At 34.9% G+C, this 24,000-nt stretch overlaps 1 protein-coding gene across 5 annotated transcripts in view; it reads left to right on the forward strand.

Annotated features, from left to right (window-relative positions):
- The window catches only part of NHSL1 (NHS like 1), a 163,030-nt gene that overhangs the window by 128,498 nt on the left and 10,532 nt on the right, over window positions 1-24,000 (forward strand). For 3 of the 5 annotated variants that reach the window (XM_039322947.1, XM_039322955.1, XM_039322984.1), the window contains exons 3-5: window positions 5,076-5,203; window positions 14,391-14,583; window positions 19,024-19,155. In XM_039322947.1, the coding sequence (XP_039178881.1) occupies window positions 5,076-5,203; window positions 14,391-14,583; window positions 19,024-19,155 (453 nt within the window). The remainder of the gene's footprint in view (window positions 1-5,075; window positions 5,204-14,390; window positions 14,584-19,023; window positions 19,156-24,000) is intronic. The other 2 variants (XM_039322966.1, XM_039322976.1) reach the window with 1 other exon arrangement.

The following is a 24,000-nucleotide window of genomic DNA, read 5'->3' on the forward strand; positions in this document are numbered from 1 at the left end:
GGCCAGAAACAATAAAATATCCAATTGTAGGTTACTTACATACCTACATATATAAAAATGCACTGAGCATGATCTAATGATGAATAAGAACACTCAATGATTTTCAATAACTACTAATATGTCACCAACATTCCCTTTGGGGGGGGGGGAAGCTTGTTGGAAAGATGGTCAGACTTTAATTCTAAAACAGACTAATTCATAATTAGCCAGCTTCATGTGTTCATTGCCTGTATTGTAATGGTAAAAATGCATATCTTTATATAAGCAGAGGGGAGAAATATATGTCATTAGCTACCTTTCCTAGAGGAATATCTGTACTTGTAATGGATGGGTCCAAAATGTGAGACATATTGCAAGGCCACTTGTTCCCCTCTTTCTGGTACTTTCCTCCCTTTTCTGCTTTGCTCAGTGGAAAGCAGTTGATGAACAGGAAATGACTTTTAACAGCAGGCTAAACCCTTAACTTGAGGAGAAGTTGGCAGATGGCAGCACGTAAGTGTTCATGGAAAATCTTGAAATACCTAAGCAAGGTTGAGATGTAGATGGGATATCATGAAGAACTGAAATCTCAGCACTGTGAAATATGAGAATTTAAAAAACAATTACTCTGAGGGGAGGGAAGGCATGGCAAATCACTGCCATATTACTACCAAGAAAACAACATTGATTTGTCATTGCCACTAGGGCAGAGGCCCCCAATCTTTTGGGCACCAGGGACCAGTTACGTGGAGAGAGGTTTTTCCACGGACCTGAGGGGGCATGGTTTTGTGTGCTGCCTGCATCCTGTGGATGGCGCTTTCCTTGTTTGTGCGGACTGGTTGCTGGCATGCCATGGCCTCATACCAAGGTCCAAGACCGGGGGTTGGGGACCCCTGCACTAGGGGACTTACTGACTTACTTGAATATATTTTTACAAAGAACTCAAGTAGTCCATTCTACTACAAAGAATTCTCTTGGTTTAATTATTTGGTCTTTCTATTGTAAAAAAAAATTAAAATGATCACATGTACTTCAGCACTAATTGATCAATTGCTTGTGCTCAGATTACTAAAAAAGTACTCTCTATAGATTTGATGGGATTTCCTAAATATAAGGGCTATTTTTAAAAAAATACTGTAAATAATCCAGAAAGCAGGATTAGCGCTTTAGGGTCCTGTACCCCTGGACTCTATGTTGCTAGAGGAAATAATGAGCTCTAGTGCATTTTATGCTTTCTGCAGTACCTGCTGTTGGAAGCGTTCCATGTGTGAAAAGTGAAATAACTTCTTCCTCAAAAACATGATATTTGAAGTAATGTAAAACGAAGCTTTTTTGACTAGTTGCTTTGCTATTAAAACGGCATGGAAAATAGACAACCAGAATTAAAAGAAAATATTATCAGAATTGTATTCAGTGACAAAACCAGCATAAAAATGTTATGAAGAGTCAGGGAATTGAGTTTGTGATTTATACTGTGGTTTTTGCTACCATAGCTACATGGAAACTTGGGGTATTGCATTATGATATATAAACTGTGTGACCACATTTTCAAGGCTGGATCACATAGTCTTCTCCCATCCAGCTAAAAGGAACTTTTCCACTTTATTATTTATTTATATTTATATGGTTATCATCTCAACATCATGACTCTGGATGGCTACGAGGAATTAAACATCACAATCAGAATCAGAATAAAGCTGGAAGGGACCTTGGAGGTTTTCTAGTTCAGCCCCCTGCTCAAGCAGGAGACCCTATATCATTTCAGGCAAATGGCTGTCCAGTCTCTTTTTTAAAAAACTCGAGTGAAAGCAAACTGTTCCACTGGTTAATTGTCCTCACTGTTAGTAAGTTTCCCCTTAATTCCAGGTTGCTTTTTTCCTTGATTAGTTTCCATTCATTTTTTCTTGTCTTGCCTTCTGGTGCTTTGGAAAATAAATTGAACAAAACGTTACAACAACATCACAGTATCACAATAAATTCTATAAGCTATATGAACATTCCACATAATTTCAGATGCATATGAATGGGGGGGGGGAATGAATACTTTGGCGGATGTGCTACATATATTGAGGCTTCCTAGTCTACATGCAAAACCACACTTTCAGCATTTTGCTAAGTGAACAAACCTTTGAAATAGACTGAATTGGGACAAACAACAATTACACCAGAAAAAACAAATACAAGCAAGGTGTTTTTTTAAAAACAGCTTTTACAGTTCTATAGGTGGCTTTCAGAACTGCATAATCTTCATAATCTATGTAATAAAAGATTCTGCCAATCTATTCTTTGCTGTTTGCAATATGCTCTTTGTTAACAAAGGCAGGCTCCATTTGCTAGAAGTTTTGAGTTTCCTGCATTACTTAAGTGAGATAAGTAACTATGTAACATGATGAATTCAGGAGATGATGAGAAAACAATCAGGCTTGTTATCTGACATAGTCCTGCACCTTTAACTTAATTGCAAAGCTTGCCATTCTACTCTGTTAGAACATTGCAATTAACATCTTTCTCAGATGGAATTCAGTTGCTGGTCTCAGTCAAAACAGTTTTATGTTTCAAGGAATTGATTTACACCATATTTGAGTTTGCTTTTCTTTAAATCGTGCTTGCTTGGCTGCTTTTGTGAAAGAATACAGAAATCAGATAAGAGTTCATGAATAAACTGAGATTTAAAAAATCCCAAATTTGATTGGGTTGGGGCAGGGGTAGGCAACCTTGGCTCTTTTATGACTCGTGGACTTCAACTCCCAGAATTCCTGAGCCAGCCATGCTGAGGGGAAAGGGAGAGGTTTCCAAGCTGAGCAATGCCGGCTCAGGAATTTTGAGAGTTGAAGTCCATGAGTCATAAAAGAGCCAAGCTTGCCTACCCCTGGGTTGGGGTATGTGTGTGTGTTGAGAGAGAAAGAAAGAAAAATTATTTTCTTGTTTTTAATCATCATTGATAGGTATTATGTGGGAACTAGGAGCTATTTTTGTGCCATAAGTTCTTCCCCTTAATAAGATTTTAATAAGATATTGCAACACGTGTACATGAACAAAAAGTGCGAATCCTACATTGTGACAAAGTTAGCAAATACCTCTATATTTATTTCACTTCTTATCAACAATGTAGCTCTGATAACTTTTAATCAAACGCAGTAGGAGAAATTTCTATTTCATTTGAATGATCCCATGTATCTTTAAAGAGCTAAGTGATTTCATGTTCATAGTCATCTTAAATTTCATCTAAAGTCAGGCACTGTGCGTTTTGTAATAAAAATTTCAACTAGGATAAAAGCATAGTTTCCTCTCTTGGCTTGTTAATTAACTGACAGTTAGAACAATTAACCAGTGGAACAACCTGCCTCCAGAAGCTGTGAATGCTCCAACACTGGAAGTCTTTAAGAGGAGATTGGACAGCCATTTGTCTGAAATGGTATAGGGTTTCCTGCCTGAGCAGGGGGTTGGACATTATTATTGTTGTTGTTGTAACTAAAAGCAAAACAATCCACAACAATCCCAGATTTCAGAGATTATAAAATTTGGATTACTGTATTGGAAATTTGTGGCAGTGTGATTGCCTCTGTAGGCCATCTGCTGGTGGACCAATAGGCTTCATTGTACAATTGGTTGGTTATTACATATTATCACATAATGCTATAATTTTAATACTGCAGTACAGATATTTTATTTGGGTGTGGCCCTACATTGGACTGATACAATATTTTTTCTTCAACATAGATGAATCTATGCATCTGTATATATGAATGAACATACCAAAATACAAAACATTGTATAAAGTTTTATGGCTCTTATTATAGAACTGAAGAAGCTTCTTGGATGAGAAGTTAAATGTTTTTAAAGAAAAAAACCAAGAAAGTCTAGTTGCCTTTTGGAAAAAGCACCTGTGAGTTGAATGATTAAGAATCTCCATAAACATTTGGATCATATTATAGTAATAAAATTAATTTTGCAGACTTTGAAAAATGTTGGTTGTCACCTGCCCCTTTCCAATATCTGGAAAGGTGAAATAAGTAGTTGGATTGGGCAAATTAGCATGTTCATCCAAATCTTGATGGTTTTATTTTCCCATATGCTCCAGCATCTGTTATTCTTAGCAATATTTCTCTGAATATCAGTTAAGAAAGGTACTAATTGAAAATTAATTATATAAATGAAGAGATTTTATCCAGATTAAATGTAAACAAGTTGTTGTTAGAATGTTTATGGAAAGATAATTCAATTTTACTCAGCTTCTTCATCTCAGCAATTCCCGTATATTCTGAAAAATATTTGTTAGAATGTATTATTACTATTATTATTATTATTATTATTATTATTATTATTATTATTATTATTATTATATACATAATTCATTTGATTTTATTCACTTCTGTTTATCCTGACCGTGAGGCCCAAAAGGGCAGTACGGCTCCATCTGGACATTGTCATCCATTTTGCACTCTCCAGGGAGCATGTGTAGTTTAAGAAATGCTATAGATGCAAGTGACCATTGCAAAGTGAGAGGCGGTCGCCTGGATAGCTGAATTGGACATCGTTATGATTATTATGTGGCCTATCTATATATGTTTACTTCTCTTCTGTCGTGTTCTCATCATACACTAAATAAATAATAATATACACAACAATGTGAACTCACAGCTGCCAGTTCTTTAGCTGGTATTGGCCTTCATATACACTGAGTTCTTCCCAAGAACCTAATATGTTGTAATGTATTAGCATATATATGTGTGAATCCAAGCAATCTGGCCTTTTGTAATTGACATATGGAACTATTATTATCAACGAGCAGATTTTCTAAGTGCCATCTAAGGTTTTTTTTTATGGGACCACCACATCATAAACTTTCAACTTTGGTTTTCAGATTTTGATACTTTGTGATCTTCTTCAATTCTTTGCCTCCTATTCTTCTAGCCTTTGACATTGCCACATCAGTTAGCCACACTTTCTTCTCTTTTCAACTATTAAAGACGAGAAAACTAGTTACAGATGAATAAGACCTCCCTGGAAATATTTGTACTTCTTGTTTGAAATGTTTGTGTAAATCAACAACAGTTAATGGTATCTTTTTCTTATATATCCTCCACCACTTACAGAATGTGACAAACTTCGGAGAGATGGCTGTAGAAGTTCTCAATACTATTCTCAGGGTCCAACATTTTCATCTTCATCCAGCACAATCTATGGAAGTTACCAAGATGATTATGAAGAAATTGAACAGAAGGTGAGACAGCAGGCTCTTGAAAAGATAATGGAAAATATTGCAGTAATTTTTATAAGTTAAATAAACGCACAAGATATATATTATGTTCCAGATTTGAAAATGATAGCTCAGCTTTTAAAATGTTCTGTTCCAAAAGGATCTTGTTTCAGTTCTGCAGAATAGTTTTATTTGCAAAAAAAAAAAAAAAAAAACTGTGCAAACACTCAGGTATAAAAGCTCTGATTTAAAAACTGGCTAGGTTAGATTTTGCTGCTTTTATGAACACGTAGAAAGAACTATTGTTCTCTTGTAAATACCCTGACTTTGTAGTGTTCACATTGTCCCATAGAACGTACCATAAATGAGACGACCACTCCTTTATTGGCTTTCCCTTGTTTGCACTTTGATATGTAGGGTGTGAACATAATGTGATTGTCTTCTTTATTCTGTTGTTTGAATTATTTATGCCACAATGAATTGATAGCATCATATCTTAGTAATACCTGTCCCTTATGCAGCGTTTAATTAATTAGTTCATTTGTCATGTACTCCCAAATAGGCATGACTTCTCTAAAAAAAAAAAACTAATGAATAGAAATATATTTTGAGATGTTTCTTAAAAAATAGTAAAAAAGAAGCTGTTCAGAGGGAAGAAATTCTAGAGTAATTGGTGCCATCATGCAATATTGTATATTATATCTATATAGAGAGAAACATATAAGACACACATAAACAACAGCAGGAAGAATTAAAGAACATTAAAAAGGTAAAAAATATTTGACACTTTTTCAAAGGTTAAACAATTTGAATTATATAAGGATGTTCTTCCTATATTGATGAGGAGGCATCTCCTCTAAATTTTATTTATTTATTTATTAAATGTATTGGCCGCCCATCTTACTGCAGGGTAACGCTGGACGGCTTACAATCTGTCTGAATCTTTCACATAACTAAGCAAATTTGATACCAAATTGAAGAGTAACATCAACACTTTGCACTGACTTTGTTGAACAGTGATCAGTGTAAACCATTCACGATCAAAATAATGTAGTCCAATGGGATACATCAGTCAGCAATATGGCTGCTACATGTTGCAAATGAGGCATTTACAGCTGTTCCCAAATCAGGTTGACTTATGCAGTAAATATAATTATGCCAATCCTGCACTTAAAACTACTATCAGCTGAAGTTCTGGAGTCTTCAGTGGGCCATGAAGAAGTCTTTAACTACAGACAGCTTTTTCAGGCAGAATGAATTATTCTCCAGAATATGCTAAATCCAAACTAGTCTTCATCTTGATTGATACTATATATATAATCCTTGTTTAGCAACCACAACTGGGACTGGAAGCTTGGAAACTGTGATTGTGCTTCTATAATCTTACTTCAGCTTCCTTTGCATTAAAGACCTATGAAGGTTGTAAATGCAAGGGTTGGCCAAAAGTTACATTTTCTTCCTCATCATAACTGAGAATGGTCGTTAAACAAGGCAGCTGCTAAACATGGACTACCTGTGCACCCTTTTTAATAGATTCTCATCTTGATTACCCTCATTCATTTCAATTAAGTGTATGACAAAAGAGATGTTTTTGCCATTTTCCTAAATGTTGGGAAAGTGGGAATTCAAGGGAGTGAATTCAATCTGGTATGCAGGACTCTCTGCTGCATACCAGATTGATAAACTTGTGGCAATGAGTGCATCTTCAAAAGGGCCTTATTGAAGTGCCCAGTCAGGTTAATAAAAGTTGGTCCCTTAGATCGGACATGTCAAACTCGCGACGTCACGTGATGTCGCACAACGTATCGGAGCTTTTACGCCGTTGCCGGCAATGGGGTGGGCGTGGCTCCGTTATGATGAAACCGGCCCGTGGGCCGGCAGTTTGACACCCCTGCCTTAGATAATCAGACCTACCTTTGAAAGTAACCTTATACTGTATCTGATAGACAGTTGTCAGCTCATGCAGCTTCTCAATCTAGCTACAGCATTTTGCATTAGCAGCAATTTCTGGTCATTTTTCAAAGATAGCCTCATCAGAGCACATTGTGGTAGTCAGGCAGAATTATAACCAAGTACAAATAAGAGTTGCCAAGTACAATATGCTCAAGAAGAACTAAAGGTGATGCATTAGCTATAGTTGTGCAAATATACATGTTCTCAACCACTGATAATTGTCAAGCATTATTGCACAGGAGTTTGATCCTGAACAGATGTTACTTTTGGCTGAGATGTGTTGTCTTTGTTGTTCATATGATAAGCTACTTGTTTCTAGAAGATAAGGTTTCTAGTTACCCATATGTGAGAAGCACTTAGAGATCTCAGTGAAGAAAAAGAGTTGATTATCTGTTGCTAGGGATCTGGAAGACATCATCTGTGCATTCACACAACCCACCCACCTTCCCCTTTCTAGTGAGTATTTTGGATAAATTCTGGTGCTTTTTTTACCTGCTGTATTGTCTCGGGGAAGCAGAAGAGAAACCTCAAGCATGAACAGCAAAGCTTCTTTCCTGCCAAAATATTTTTCACTTTTGAAAAATTCCCAAGACAGACTGTGTGAATGCACATATGACCATTCAGAGAGCCAATTACAGGTAAGCAACCTGTTCATTATGTGATGAACTACATTAAGGGTAGTAATTTGCCTGAAAGGTTCAGTAAACAGAATGGATCTTCTGACAAAAACATTGCAAAGGTTTTTACTGTAAAAAATACTTTAGCTTTCTATTTCTAGGCAATTTTTCATTGAAGGTATGCCTACACATTAGTACTTATAAATAAAATTTTAAAATCTAGTTAATATGCCACGTAGTATACTTGTTAAGCTAGTTTATACATTATAAATCAGTACAGGAGACTGTCACAAAACAATAAGCTAAAATATTGAGTAAATCTTAGGGGGTAGGATCTAAATTCCCAAACTCCAAATCACAATTTTGAGTGTTGCTTTCCCTTTCAAGTATTCATTTTACAGAAGGCAAACTGGGTATATGCATCATTGACTCATCCCTCCCTTCCCTCTTTCGTTAGTCAACTGGCCCCATTCCAGCAGCTTTCTCTGTGTATCAACTATTCTTTCCTTCCCAAACATTAATGTGTGGCTCAGCTACCATAGCTGCATGTTTTCCAACCTCCAAATGCTTGGCTTTCCATTTCTAGAGGAACTCTGTTCTATTCATGTTGTGCCTCTACTTCTTCTCATTTGATTGGCAGTCAAAGGTGAAGACCAGGACGTTGTCCAGGGTGAATGTAGGCATTTATATTGCAGCAGCTCAGCAAGAAACAGAAACCGTCCAGGAAAGTCATTTTATTTTGGTGAATACGTGGGGAGGAGGTGTAAATCAAGAAATTTGGCATGGAGAGAAACAGAGAGCATTAATGTTGTGCAGAACCTTCCTCCATGAAATAGGCAACAACCTCTTTATGGCCAAAAGCCATAGTTTACCTATGGGATAGTTCAAGGCTAGGAATAATTCCATAAGTTTAGTAACCTTTCATTTTTAATGCTTATATGCCCATTTTAGAGCTTAGACTACAATTTTCATGCATTTCCTCTTCAAAATAGGTAGAAATCAGACCACTGGTTTTGAACCATTGGATCCGAGGACCACAAAAAAAGAGGAGTTAGGCTGCCTGTAGCTCTGATGCTGCAGGTTATCTGCCCCTGACATAAATGTTCAACTTTTGTTCTCTACATCCTTTAGTTTGTATAGTAGTAATTAAAGGCTTGACAATCAAATACTGTATTCTAAGGAGTTACATAAATGCTGCCGATTGAAAAATGTATGACATGTACTGGTTGATGTAACAATGGCAACCATTTTCATAGAAACTCAAATCTATACTGTAGTTTTTTTTATCAACTGAGACATAATTTTCAAATAATAAACATTGTGCATGGTTTCACCACATTTAAATGGAAGTCTATGACTTGATTGCTCTATTAATCTAGCATTTATGATTGTTTTGAAAAACAGAGGTATGCCCCCATTAGTTCATGAATGGGTGATTTAAAAGACCCATCTCTGGTTGTCAGAGAAGATAATATGGACTACATAGACAATTTCTTTGACCTGATATAGGCATAGTTATATATTCTTTTGACTTAGTTCTGGATTATCATTGTGCACACACATGTAATCCCTGACACAGGTTGAGGTGTTTGTCATGTTAAGACCTGGTTGATGATGCTAATTTAAGTACAGTTCCTACTTGTAAACACACTGAATTGGTTGATCCAAGTAATATTCCTTTTTCTGCTCCTCTCTTGCATTCATTATATGTTTTGTGGAAAAGATGTGTTTGCATATGACAACTTCTCCCTGTTTTTTAAATTATTTGTACTGTGATGTGCATACTGTGTCTGTTATGTCTTTTTTATGTCTGTGTGTTTTCATTATTTTCTCTTTGTCACTCATTTGCTTTCTTTTTCTCTCTCACTCAACAGTCTAGTCTGTTAGACTGCCTCCCTCAGTCTTGCTTAAGTGCCTGCTGTTGTTTGATGTCATGGACAATCAAGGTATCAAGCCCCCTCCAGAATCATCCAGCTGTAATATCTGCAGTCTGATGCTGTTGTCCTCTTCTTAACAATGCTCTTATTTTAAAATTTGTCCTGCTGCTTTGTTTCATGTCACAGGGAAAAATACTGTGCAGTAACACTAAATTCCCTATTCCTTTTTAAAATACTATTTCATTTCTTGGCAAATTTGAACCTTTTTTTTTCTGTCCTGTTTTCTTCCTGTTTTCTAAATGGGCATTGTGGAAAGTTACTAACATTCAGAAAGTGTTGTACATTTTGTCATAAAATTGAATTTCCAAACTAATTTAAGTACAAAACTTTCTTAAAACCTTTAATGTAAGAATGAACGGTGACAAACGCTTAGGGTCTTGCTAACTCATACATCTTACAGAAGGAACTTATGCAGCTTCCAAATCTCCTTTTTGGCAATCCCCAAATCCTTCTCTGAATGTGACTGCAAGAAATTAAAATATTCGTATGTCAAAGATTTAGCATGGCTTCTGATCATCAAAAGGATGTCTATCCATATTTAGTAATTCCAGCATAAATATCTGGATTCCTACAGTATAGAGATAACAGGGAAAAAAAGATTTTATTGTTGTTTTATACAATTCTTGTGCTGTAATTGAAGATTTCACAAAAGAAAAGGTAATGAGAAAGCTGTTGCTTAAATGTTTTCTAAATTTGGAATTTCTAAGAAAAACATTGGTGATAGTGATAAGAACATAGCCCTGCTAGATTAACTCAATGCTCATCCTAATCCATAATTATGTTTCACATAGTCAGTTGTAGGATGTTCATACCAGAACATAGAAACTATCTTCTATCATTGTTCCCCTGCAAGTATTTTGAAGCATACTGCCACCTTTCAGTGGAAAGCATACTGCCCTCATTAAATCTTAAGACTAATAGTTTTTGATAGACACATCCTCCATGAATTTATTCAGTGCCCCTTAAAGTCAATCTTTCAATTCTGTGATAATGAATGAAGAAGCATAAGAAGACCAACCAGCTGGATTCATGACTGATTAAAATTCAGGTTCCTCTCAAATCTTTTAAAATAACCAAACGTTTGTTTGGAATAGATTTTTGTTTAAATGAGTAGCTTTACATTCTGAAAAAGAATACAGTGGTGCTTAAAAGTTTGTGAACTCTCTTGGATGTTCAATATTTCTACATCGATATGACATCTCTTTATCTAGTTTTAGAACTTGTTTGGAGAACAGATCACATTTTAGGTCATATTTATGCAGGAATATTGAAAATTCAAGAGAGTTCATAAACTTTTAAACACCATTGTACAAAGATAAATAGAACTTGAATATATGTAAGTGTCAACATTTATTGATATGACTGCATTATGCAATGAACTTTGCATCAGAGAAATTTTGATTTAAAGAGAGCCTCAAATTAAAATATAGTTTTATGTATTACAACATCATCCTTTCTTTGATAAGACTATGTAAGACAGAGGCACTCAGAAATCTATATCAAGCAAAGAAACTATAAATACATAAGATCCTAAAGACATTGGATTAAGACTACAATTTTGCAAGGCACAGTTCCTGAATTTAGTTTGACAGTCCAAGTTGATTTCTTGAATATGGAATTGGTTTGTTATTCTCTTCTGGAAAAAATTTCAGCTACCCGGTCTAGCACAAAACCCTAGGGTTTCCTGATTGTTTTCCATCCAAATATTAAGCATAGCTGATGCTGTTTACCTTTTTTAGATCTGCCAAGTTTAACTAGGTACTTTAGATAAAAATGCATGTTGTTCAGTTGGATATGCTTCAATTAAATGTGCATAGTATTGCTGTGTAAGGGAATTAAATTATTAACTATATAGAGAATAAATGAAATGCAAAATATACAATTTCTTCAATAGAAAGGCTCTACTTTTGCATCTTCTTTAGTTTCTGGAGTTTTTCTACTCATCAATGTGTAGAATTTTTGTATAATGGTTATAGGCATTTTCCTATTAAATTCCCTCATTTAGTGAGTACTGGATTGATTGATTGATTGATTGATTGATGATTGATTCATTAAATGCCCCTGGAGACAGAAAATAAATGTACAGTAGGCTTCTTCTATGCTACAATGATAAGGAATGAGTGGAGTGCAATGATCCTACAGAATAATTCCTGATACCAAAAAGTCCTTTGTCTAGTTTTATTTGTTCCAATAATCTCATACTGGATTTAAATTTCACTCTCCCAAAATATTAAGAATTCTAGAATTGAAATTTTGGGACATTTAATAATAGATAATGCCAGTGAATTACTTCAGCTGCTACAAGCCATCCACATTTACATTTCTTTCATCAGTTGCAATAACACTGAAAGTGTTTCTCAGCAATGTTCAGATTGGAATAACCTAGAAAAATACCTTTCTTATTTGTTAATGCTAGGACCCCAAGTGGGATTTGGTGTACTAAAAGTAGTGGCTACTTTGACTGAATCAAAATACTTTAATACATTAAATATTGAAAAAAATTAAAACATTTGTATTAGAAGAGATCAATACCTATTTAACTGTTCAGTGGCAAATAATCAAATGAGAAATTCATTTTTTTCGGTTGGTAAATACCTTGGTATTTTGTTCTGTGGATCCATCATAGATTTCCTTCTTTGTCAGCAAACTTGTTATATTAAATATTATAAGTGCTCTTAAACAGTGTTTATTTATAGCTGTATGGTCCCCCTTTCCCAACAAAACTATCGTTCATTATTTACTATATGCAATTTTATTTCTTTTTATATTTGAAAAAATTAAATTCAGGGTCATAATCTTATGACAGTTACTAATTTTACATTGTTAATCAGTATGTTTATGATTATGTTGAAATATGTTGCTGTGGCTTATCACATAGCAGCACCATACTTGAAGTATTATTTCATTCTCAGTGAACCCAAGGCAGAAGAAACATCCCTTTTGGCTATTATTACATAATAAATAACAATCCATTCTACTATTTCTATCTTGCACTCAAAAATGAAGGGTTTCTTATTCTTACGCATTATATATTCTTTTCTGCCAGTTATACAATTTCAAAATCAGCACTAGCCTGAGAAAATTTTTAAAAATCAGTTTATTGTAAGGCTATCCTGGAAGTAAGCAGTAATTCATGATTTACTGTTAAGATGTTTGTATGACTAAGATGGCTTTGCTTTGGTGCAGCTTCATAATGTGTACCTTTTTTTTCCCCACCAAGGCATCTTTTCATATTTCAGAAAAACACTTCTAAGAGATTAAAAAATGGATATAGCATTTATTGTTCAAGTGGCCCTTGCTTAACTACAATAATTGGGACCAGAATTTTCATCACTAAAAGATGTGAACATAAAGCACAATATCATGTCATTGCATTGTTTAGAGACGGCAATCCCGCCAATCACCAGGAGGACTTCACGTGATCACAACTTTTGACTTGCTACTGGCTTTCCCATTGACTTTGTTTGTGGGAAGCTGGCAGGGAAGGTTGCAGATCATGTGACCATGGGACTCCCTGACAGTCAGAAATCTTAGTGGGAACTTATGGAAACTGCCATATATAGATATATTAGTTTAATGTTTGACATCACAGTTGTGATGATTTATGATGAAATATTCATAAATAGGCAATAAGAGGGTACTAAGTATTTATGTTCTCACTGAATCATTCTCAACTTTTGGCAGAGTTTTAACCCGAACTGACATAATAAGCTGCATTCCTTGATTTGTAGTTTGTCCATTGCATTTATTATAAAAATTCCTATAAATGTATCTATGTTAACATATTTTTGAGATGGACTTTGATATATTCTTAGCTTTCTTGTATAATAAATGCTGTCATTTCATCAAATTAATGTTACAATGGATATTTATCAAATCTTAAGAATGTATTAACTTTTTAGAGTACAATAATAAAGGTTGCACAGTAGTTTCAATATCTTCAAGTGTTCATAATCTGTGATACTTTAACTTTCTATCTCCCAAGATACTTTGTTGTGAGAAAAAATGGACTATGCTATTCCATAATGAAATGCAAAACAATGGCTTTTCTAAAAAAATCATACCTCAGTGTTGCTGAAGTTAATGCTAATCAAATTTAAAAATAAAAATAAGAAAGTCCCAAATGAGTTTGCTTTAGAATATTCCAGAAAGTGAAAGTATTGCAGAAAAATTAACCTATCACTTATAGATTTATAGACTTGCAGTTGTCTGTGTCTTGAAGTGTGAATATAGAATTCTTTTAATATGCTAATACAATGTTTCCCAAACTTGACAATTTTAAGGCATGTGGACTTCAACTCCCAGAATTCCACAGCCAGCATTGCTGGCTGTGGAATTCTGGGAGTTAAAGTCCTCATGCCTTAAAATTGTCAAGTTTGGGAAACACTGTGCTAATAAATGAATGGTTACATATTTGATTACTTTCTTACCAAATGCTTTAGTAAGGAATTGAACCATGAATTACACTTGCTTTGGCTATTAAAAATCTTCCGCAAAACTGTCATAAGAAATTGAGTCAGATGTCCAAAACATTTTTTCAAATTCTGTCACAATGTCTTGTTCACATAAGAACCGCTTTATTTAAAATAAGGTAACGTGTGGCTGGGAAAATGTCTAATTTACCTTTTTGCTGCAATTTTTGAAAGCAAATTTCATAAAATCCCTACAATTGATGATATACTGGATTGTTGTTTTTTTTAATAGCATTCGATTCCTTCCCCTGAAGAGGAGAAACTCATTCCTGTCAAAAGACCCAAAACGCCAACTCCTGGTGAATTGTCTGACATCAACACTCAGACAAATTGGACCAAATCACTTCCATTGCCAACTCCAGAGGAGAAGATGCGACAACAGGCTCAAGCAGTCCCAACTGATGTTATCCCGATTAATGTAACAGGTAGGCTTTTAATTTTACAGATTTATGGCATTTCTTTATGATATTTAGAGCAAAATCACACCTTTATAGAAAGTACTGGTTATGTTAAATAATGATAACAGATGTTAAGCATCAGGGCCTTTAACTATTACAGTAACAGAATTCTCTCTTCTTCATGTTGAATGATTAAATATGCTGAAATGTTATACTTCCAAACTTTCTGTAGTGTAATCTTTGTTGCTTAATGACTTTTTTCATAATAACGTTTCTTAAGATGCTAGTTTTTTAAAGAGGTTTACTTTTAAAATATCCACCTCATTTCATTCACAACCAAATATGTTTTGTACTAGCATACATATCATTATGAAATAATATTTTTGGTACATAAAATGATGAGTAAGGCGTAATGACCTGAAATAAATCAACTGAGACTGCTGTCCCATAATAAAAGAATTTAGAACTGAAGTAAGATTGTTCTCTAAGGAAGACAAAGCAGAATAATTAGCAAGCTTTCATTTTCTCTAGAATTATTAAGCAAGAGAAAAAGCAGGGAGAAGAACAAAGTTAACCTGTAAAGGCCCTAAAACCTGTTCATCAAGAATCTGAAAAAGACTATAGAAGGAGATTGCAGGCATAGCTGAATTAGGCTTTTTAAAAATATGATAGGTTAGGTCATAATTCAGGAAGTTGATGCAAAAAAAGAAGCAATCATTATTTCCGGTTTTCTATATAGTCTATATAGTAAGACTGTTTCTGATCCTTAGAAAACAGACCAAACAATTGAAAACTGAATTCTTGTTTCTTTAGCAAGGGATTCGTCATTCTTATTCCATCTGGGTTTTGTTCTTTCCTGCTTAAAAAGGAGTGTCAGACTCAAGGCACTATTTTTGAACTGCAATCACACGTTAATCTACAAGATCAGTTAAACCAACTGATTTTTTTTTTCATTAATAATCAATTAACAGGTGTTTTCTTTTTCCAAGTGGTGACTAATATCTGCTTAACTATATTATTAGTCTTACCTTATTAGAGCATTTTAATATAATTCAGCAATCAGAGTTCAGTAAAAAAACATGTGAAAAAGAAATAGATAAAATAGAAATCCATGTACACTAGAAAAACAAAAAAAGTGTTTGTGGAGATTAAATTGTTAATGCAAACCAATAAATGGGGTTTTCACCCCTTATTTTCTGCCTTCTTAAAAATGTATGCTTGTATTCAGTTGGAGCTTCTTTGTTGATATAGTCATGCCCTCCACTGAATCTCCTCAGTTGTGCAGTCTCTGCATGACTTCCAGATTTGCTCTGGATATGCAGAGATCCTTCCAGATATGAAGAGCACATGATATCAAAAGAACAAAGAAATTGGGGAGAGTCCTGTTATGTTAGCGGAAGTATCCTCCCATAGTCATGGGTACAGACAAGATAAAAAAAAACATGTTAGTCAAAAACATTTAATAGGAAAGATTAAATGTTTAATCCTATTTGACCCACAAAAAGATAGACACAGGGATAAAAAAATAGACCAGAGATTAATGTGATCCTCAAGCAGAAAGACTTCAACTCTGCTAAAGTGTTCATTTTTCATGCTTTATGGCTATTTATATCTGAGTAAGTACATAAAGATTGCTCTATAAATTTGTCCTCCCAAATATTTGCTTTCTGGATAAAATATCCTTTTCAGATTAAGGGAATAAATATATCATCAAATATATGTCTCTGGTCTGTGTGAGATACGAGGACTAGGTCACAAGAATCTATTGATTCTTCTTGCATAGAAATATATTTATGTCAGTCTAGGCCAGCCACAATGGATTTTATTACAATAAAATATTAATATTGCTGAACTAATATCAACTTCGAATGTCCTATATAAAAATTAAAAGCCTGTAAAATAAAATTAATAATGGACATCGTATTTCACTTGTCTGCAGCACATAATGCTGTCCCATCTTCAGTTTCATCTGTCAGTGCTCTTCTAGTAAGATAAATTTTAGTACTAAAAACTTGATATGAATGTACTGAAGTCTTAACAGGAAGAGCTGCTGACTTGTTATCAGCTTTGGGAGTAGATTTAGTCTACTAAATAAGCAGGAATTTAACTTGTTTTGGACACGATGTACAATATGGGATATACATGATGTAGTTACACTTTTCCAGAGACCAGCAACTTTTGCTTTTTTTTTTTTTTTAACACTGTTGTGTGTCTCTGGATGTAGTTTTACCCAAATACTTGGAAAGGGAGTAGGAGACGTTACTTGGTGATTGTTGTCTCAAGTAAAAGATAAAAGCCTTTATTTGCTTACATATAACGGGCTTCATTGGGTTGCTCCTCAATTAGCAAGTGACATTTAAACAGCTCTGTATAAATGTAAATTACAGCAAAAAAAAAAAAAAAGTGGCTCAGAAATTCAAATGAAAAAAATCGGTGGAATGCAAATTAAAGATAAGAAACCATTTTCACCCACAATTTTCCTAAGAGGTTTAATTTAGAGAGTGTGTTAGACAAACTCAAGTAGTACCTTACTAGTCTGCATGAACATTTTATAAAATGGCCACTTATAACACCATTCTAATTGATGATAGGAAATTGAAGGCTGAATGAGAATGCTGGTGAAAAAAGGAACAGTAAAATGAGCCTCATAACTGTGATTATACACAGTTATTATCTAATCCTCTGAATATTCTCTCTGGTTTGCAAAGTCTGATATGATAGAAATTGGGATGAGGTATAGAGTAGGCAACTGTAGTACTACTTTTATGAGAATAGAGTGGCTTTCGGCACTTCTTCCAAGAGCCAATTTAATGTCTAACAACATTGGCACATCTGAGGAATTTTTTTGCAGTTTTTGCAGTATGGGATGGAGTACTGCTGTTCAAAGAAAAGCAATAATGTAAGAGGCTCCCTGGTAGGTTGAACAGAGCAGGGTTGATGGTCTGAAACACTTAATCTGTTCAACTGTAAAAGCTCCTTTACTCCTAACATTAGAGAGGCACCCTCTAACAAAAACAGGATGTCTTTGGGTTCACATACAATACCATCTTCTCAAAATACAAAAATTTTGTCCATGCAACTGAAGATGACATAATTACCTTTAGTCTATTGCTATAATCCAGAAAATATTTGTGTGTAAACTTAAAACATCTCTTTTAAATCATTTGCATATCCCATGATTTCCTTAAATCTGATCTGATGAATTGACCTGATCTAGGGAGGATCCATAAACAGCACATTCTAGCATATACCGTACTAAAGATACTTTTCAGTGAGAAATAACTTGGCTAGTCAGAAATGCAAAATATGGAACAGTTCAAATACCTGTATTTTCCCTTTGCTATGAAAGAACATAATCTGGTTTTCTGAAAATTTTAAATCAAATATTTTGTGAATACAAACAAAAACCAAAATGTGAAGTATATTTGATTTGTAATCTATCTGAAAGAATAAAAACAATAGCAGAATATAAACATGGCTAATGACAAATAGTTAACTTATTAACTCACTGAAAAAAATGGAAAAGTCTATAGCTATCTGACCTGGAGTACTGCTGTTGGGTCCATTATGATGCAGCACATAGTCAACTATAAGGCTTACTTCTGTTACATGCAATGAGAATCATCTTAAATTACTTAAACTTCATTTTAATTCAAGGGGTTCAGAAAATATGGCATCCACTGGTGATAAATTAAACATAACTGAGATTTCAAGTGGAAAAGCAATTCATTATAATTATAGTTTGTTTATCCATATGCAGTAATGCTATGGATTAGTATGCTTTTTTTGTGAATGATCAGAATGAAATGGAGTATATTATCTTTTTGATCAGAGATAGCTGATTTAATAAGAATATTCTTAATTCCATGAATAGGCAAACACACTTTTGTATTTTTTTCAAGACTTACAGAATCATACAGTTATAAACAAGTCATTTTTGACAACATGCAGTCATATACTGTATAGTTTGGTGTAATATGTAACTGTATGTATATGTATCTCAGATGTTTTCCTAAATCATTTTCACTTGAAAATCTATTTTTGGTTGTGCTGTTAGGTCTTAATTTGGCTTAGGATGCTGTGTAAACACTATGGTTTACATGTCTATATTTATGACTTACAGTGTTTCGTGAATCCAACAAGTTTTAACAGATTCTATTAAACATGACTGAGTACAAGGGTCAGCACCTTTTTCTAGTGCTGACACCTGATAACCCAGGCATTCTTCTTGCTATCCAAAAATCACAGGAGATCAAGTCACCAAGAGATTATCCATATAGGCATTTAATTTTTTACATTTTAAGCCTTACAGTTGCAGAGTGCTGTATCTGTTCCTGCTTTGTATGACAGTGCTAACATCATATATTAATGCCTTTTCTTCATTTCTACTATAAGCAAGTGGAAGAAAGTGCATGATGTCAGCGTGCTTGAAAATAATGGTGCTTTGCTTGTTCTACTGTACATCAGGGGAGAATTTTGACCGCCAAGCCAGCATACGGAGGTCTTTGGTTTACACAGACATTGTGGTAAGGCGGCCGAAGAAAATGAAACGGAGAAAGACTATTACAGGAATCCCTGACAACATCCAAAGAGAGCTAGGTATGGCTCATCAGAACTGTATTCCATTTCAATTAATTGCTTATCGTAACTAAACTCATAACATTTAATTGCGCTTATGAAACCAATACAGTCTGATAGCCTTTTAAAAGTTCCAAATGAATGTATGGCTGGTCACTAAGAAAGAATAGTGAGTGCATTCTTTGTCTTATTATTTTTCTCTCACCAAGAAATTAAAATTCCCATTTCACCCTGGAAATGCTTATGGTTTGCTGCAAGGAAATGCAATAAAACACATGTAGATACTGTCACTAGTGGACTAGGAAAATTTGCTAATTTTCAAGGCCATTTCACAGATGATAGTTTTCCTCCAGAAAATTTCCCATTTCAGATTATGTGTTGAATGAATACATACATTTCTATTATATGGTACATAGAAAGGCCATCTGAGTAGGAAAGTGAAAATGTGAAAATTATAGTTTTTATTGAATAGGTATTAAGTACATTGATATAACTTGCCAGTTTTATTGTTACCTAAACATTTCTCCAAGTTCTAACATATAATGAGGATCAATTTGTTATAGTTATTCTACTAACTATCTCCCTTCTTAAAAGTAAAATACAGGTAGTCCTCGATTTACAACAGTTCATTTAGTGACTGTTTGAAGTTAACAGCACTAAAAAAAGTGACTTATGACTGTTTTTCATGCTTACAACCGGCCCTGTGATCAAAACCCAGATGCCTGACAACTGGTACCTATTTATGACAGTTGCAGTGTCATATTATCACCTTCTGCACCCTTCTGACAATTAACGTAAATGGGGAAGCCAGATTTACTTAGCAATCGTGTTACTAGCTTAACAACTGCAGTGAATCACCTAACAACTGTGGCAAAAACGTTCATAAAATGGGGCAAAATTCATTTAACCTGTCTCACTTAGCAACAGAAATTTTGGGCTCAATTGTGGTCGTAAGTCGAGGATTACCTATAATAAGTCTTCAAAAATATGATGCAGATTCAAGTATATATGACTATGTATTTAACCAATTTATATAGCCACCTATCTCAATAATAAATACTTATGCTTTATAAGATTGTTTAATAATAGTTTTATTAAACATTACAGTTAAAAAAGAAAACCTAATACAAACTAAAAAGAAAAAAATAAGAAATAGAAAAATAGAAAAGAAAGAAAAAATAAGAGTATAGTAAAGAAAAGAAATATATAAAGAAATGTCTTCTCCTCCATGAGAACAAGTACAAACAATTTTAGTAACTTGTCACTTTCTGTTAAAATACAACGAATTGTCTCTTCTTCTTGTATTTCATATCTATATGATATATATGATATATCTATAAGATATATATCTTGTCTTAAAACTTCGTTGTTCAGTTCTGATCAGCAAAAAGTCTGTTAAGGGTTAGCAGAGATAATAACATAGCTATTTTAATCTTAATCAAGTAAATCAACTTTATATTCCTTTCTCTTTTAACCATCTTGATCTTTAATTCCTTCAAATAATGCCCTAGAACTTCCTTTCCTTTCCTTTCTTTCTTTCTCTGTTCTCACAGAATTTTTAACAAGTCTCTTTTTTTAAGAGTTCAAAGCAATAGCATGTTTTTCATGGAAAGGACTCTAATAATTAATTTCAAAAACATATTTAAAATTCATCTAGACCCTTAGCACATTGATAACTTTCCAAAAATCAACATTCTATTTATTTATTAAAAACATGTAGCTGCCCATCTTCTAACAAACTCTGAGTAGCTCCCAATCAGATGTTAAAACAGCATATAAATTCACATTAAAACTGCAAATTAAACAGATCAAAATATTAAAAACATTATCACATGAATATGGCATGGTGCAAATTTTTGCAATGGATGAAAGTACTTTACAGACCATAAAGCACTCTTTTTGAGGCCATTGCATTTCCAAATCATCGTTAAAGAAATGGTCATAAGATGAGGATTACCTGTAACATCATTTGAATGATACCAACAGTGAAGTTGGATATAATCAGAGTTCTCACATAAAAAATAATTTAAAAATTTTGTAGATGATAAAGCATTATATGATTTGGGGTCTCAGACTAATTTTTGCAATGGCTTTATACTTCGTGCAAAGAACAACTGTACATATATCAAAACTGGAATTTCTAACAATTAAAAAAATAAAAGATGCTTATGATTTTAGCAGAAATCACTGCTAAATAAAGGCGAATATGAGCAAACAACTAAAACATTTAAATCACATCTACAGCTACATCCAAATTGTGCACAGTTGGAATTTTGCTTCTCTCTATCATCTCTTGAGATAGGTCCTCATGCAACATCATATTTCATTTTTAAAGTGCTTCTAACTTCAATAGAGATAGGAGGAACTGAAGTTCACGAAATCCAATCCTTTCACGCACAGTTAGCTACAGTGATTTTATAAATGAGAGCCTGTGATCATAATGTAGAGTTCTGCATATGAAACACTACCTTTTTATTATTCTTTCCTCTTCTGTTTACTTTCTCTGTGCTAGTAACTGTTCAATTTTCTGATGACCACTTACTTCTAACCCATTTAGAATATGCATTGCATATTGCATTGGAGAAAAGATAGCTTGTAATTACCTTTTCCAAGATACACAGCCAGTGATCCCTCCAGAACTTCTTAAGACCTACCACAGTGAAAGCTGAGCAGGGCTTTTTAAAGCACATTTTTAAATTACACAAGGTTACACAATTATACTTTTCATGTGTGTACATGTCTTCATCCTAATTTTTTTGCCAATGGAAAGGGATCTCTAGAGGAGCATAAAATTATTAGAACCAGGAAGTTATTTTCAAATTTCAAGAGTTAATATAAGAAACTCCAGTTAAATGGACCTTATTTGGGGAAATGAAAAGAAAGAAAATTAAAGAAAGAGAAAATAAATGCACAAACATAATACAGGTATGTTATACTTAATCATCAGGAATCAGTACTTGTATGACATATAAGAAAAGAACTCTATGCATGCATTGCCTAGAGAGTGCTTAACAGCAAATTATAGTGAATATAATTTCATGTTCAGTCAAGAGGATAATTTATGAATGTAAAAAGTGAGAATGTGATTCAATCCTCAGATGTTGCCAGAAAAAAAAAATCTAAATCCATACACTAATAATTACAAGTTAAACAATTATTGTAATTACTCACCTCAGAAGTGTCCTGCTGGATTAAATCGAAGCACATTTTAATCCAAGATTCTATTCCTTAGACTGGCCAATCAGATGCCTCTGGAAGATATACCCCTTTTTCACCTTCCCTGCCTCTACAAGTGGCAATCACTCAGCGGCTTCATGTAGATGTTAAAAAGAGTGGAGAGAGTATTGACCCTGTGGCATGGCACAAAGGAGAGGTTATGAGCTGGACCTTTTATTCTCTTACTGATTGGTATTGGCCTTAGCAAAAGGAACCAAACCAGCACAAAACTGCACTACCTAGCCTCAAACCGCCCCGCCTGACCCAGAAGATACCATGGTTAATGGTATCAAAGGCTGCTAAGAGATCAAGAGAACAAGGATGGTTGCACTACGCCCATTCCACTCTTGTCAGACATCGTTGACATGAATTTCAACTGGGAACAAATCCGAGTGACTTTGTGCATCAGGTGTTGAACAAATTCCTCTGCAGATCCTGAAGATGATTATCCGAGCCCCCTCCCCATTCCAAGAGGGACTAGGTGACCCAGAACAGGGCCACAGAGTGATACCCTGCAGGCACAATCAGGACAGAAAAGTAATGTGGTTTTGCCACTCTTAGTGACATAAGGTAGGCCTTAATAGCAGCTGTACGTCATGTCCAATCGGAGTTATCCTTTGTTTTCATCCAGCAGTGCTCTAGGAATCTCTTAAACTCTTTCAAAGCCCACTACTCCTCCATCAATCATGAGGAGAGTCAGGAGGGATGAGTCAAGAGAGGCACTTAGGTGCAGTCTTGTCCAGAGCTGTTTTTCCAGGATATGCTACCAAGGCTTCTGCAGGGTCATGCAGCAACCCCCCCCCCCCGGGATGTCCCCCAGTTCCTCTGGAATCCATTAGAGTCTATCAATAATCAGGAAATGACTGCTTGAATGGGTCGAGCTTCCCTCCGGAAGGGTGTGTGGCATAAGAGAATCTCAAGCATACCAGAATATGATCTAACCATGTTGTTATTAGTTGCGAAGTCGTGTCTGACCCATCACGACCCATCATGGACAACATTCCTCCAGGCCTTCCTGTCCTCTACCATCTTCTGGAGTCCATCTAAGCTCACGCCTACTGCTTCAGTGATTCCATCCAGCCACCTCATTCTCTGTCGTCCCCTTCTTCTATTGCCCTCACTCTCTCCCAGCATTAGGCTCTTCTCCAGTGAGTCCTTCCTTCTCATTAGGTGGCCAAAGTACTTGAGTTTCAACTTCAGGATCTGGCCTTCTAAAAAGCAGTCAGGGTTGATCTCCTCTAGGACTGTCCAGTTTGATCGCCTTGCAGTCCAGGGGACTCGCAGGAGTCTTCTCCAGCACCATAGTTCAAAGGCCTCAATTCTTTTGCGCTCAGCCTTTCTTATGGTCCAACTTTCACAGCCATACATTGCAACTGGGAAAGCCATGGCCTTGACTATACATACTTTTGTTGGCAGGGTGATGTCTCTGCTTTTTAATATGCTATATAGTTTTGCCATAGCATTCCTTCCCAGGAGCAAGCGTCTTTTAATTTCTTGGCTGCAGTCCCCATCTTTGGTGATCTTGGAGCCCAAAGTAAGGAAAATAGTACAGTAGCAACATTCCCAACTGATCTCTTGAGCCCATCTTTAGAAATAGGGTCTCACAACCAGAAACGTGGGGAGCAAGGCCCTAAGTTAGTATACTCCTGG

Source organism: Crotalus tigris, unplaced genomic scaffold, assembly GCF_016545835.1.
Source record: "Crotalus tigris isolate CLP2741 ecotype Arizona unplaced genomic scaffold, ASM1654583v1 scf7180000017611.44802233496:7321179, whole genome shotgun sequence".
Taxonomy (NCBI): Eukaryota; Metazoa; Chordata; class Lepidosauria; order Squamata; family Viperidae; genus Crotalus; species Crotalus tigris.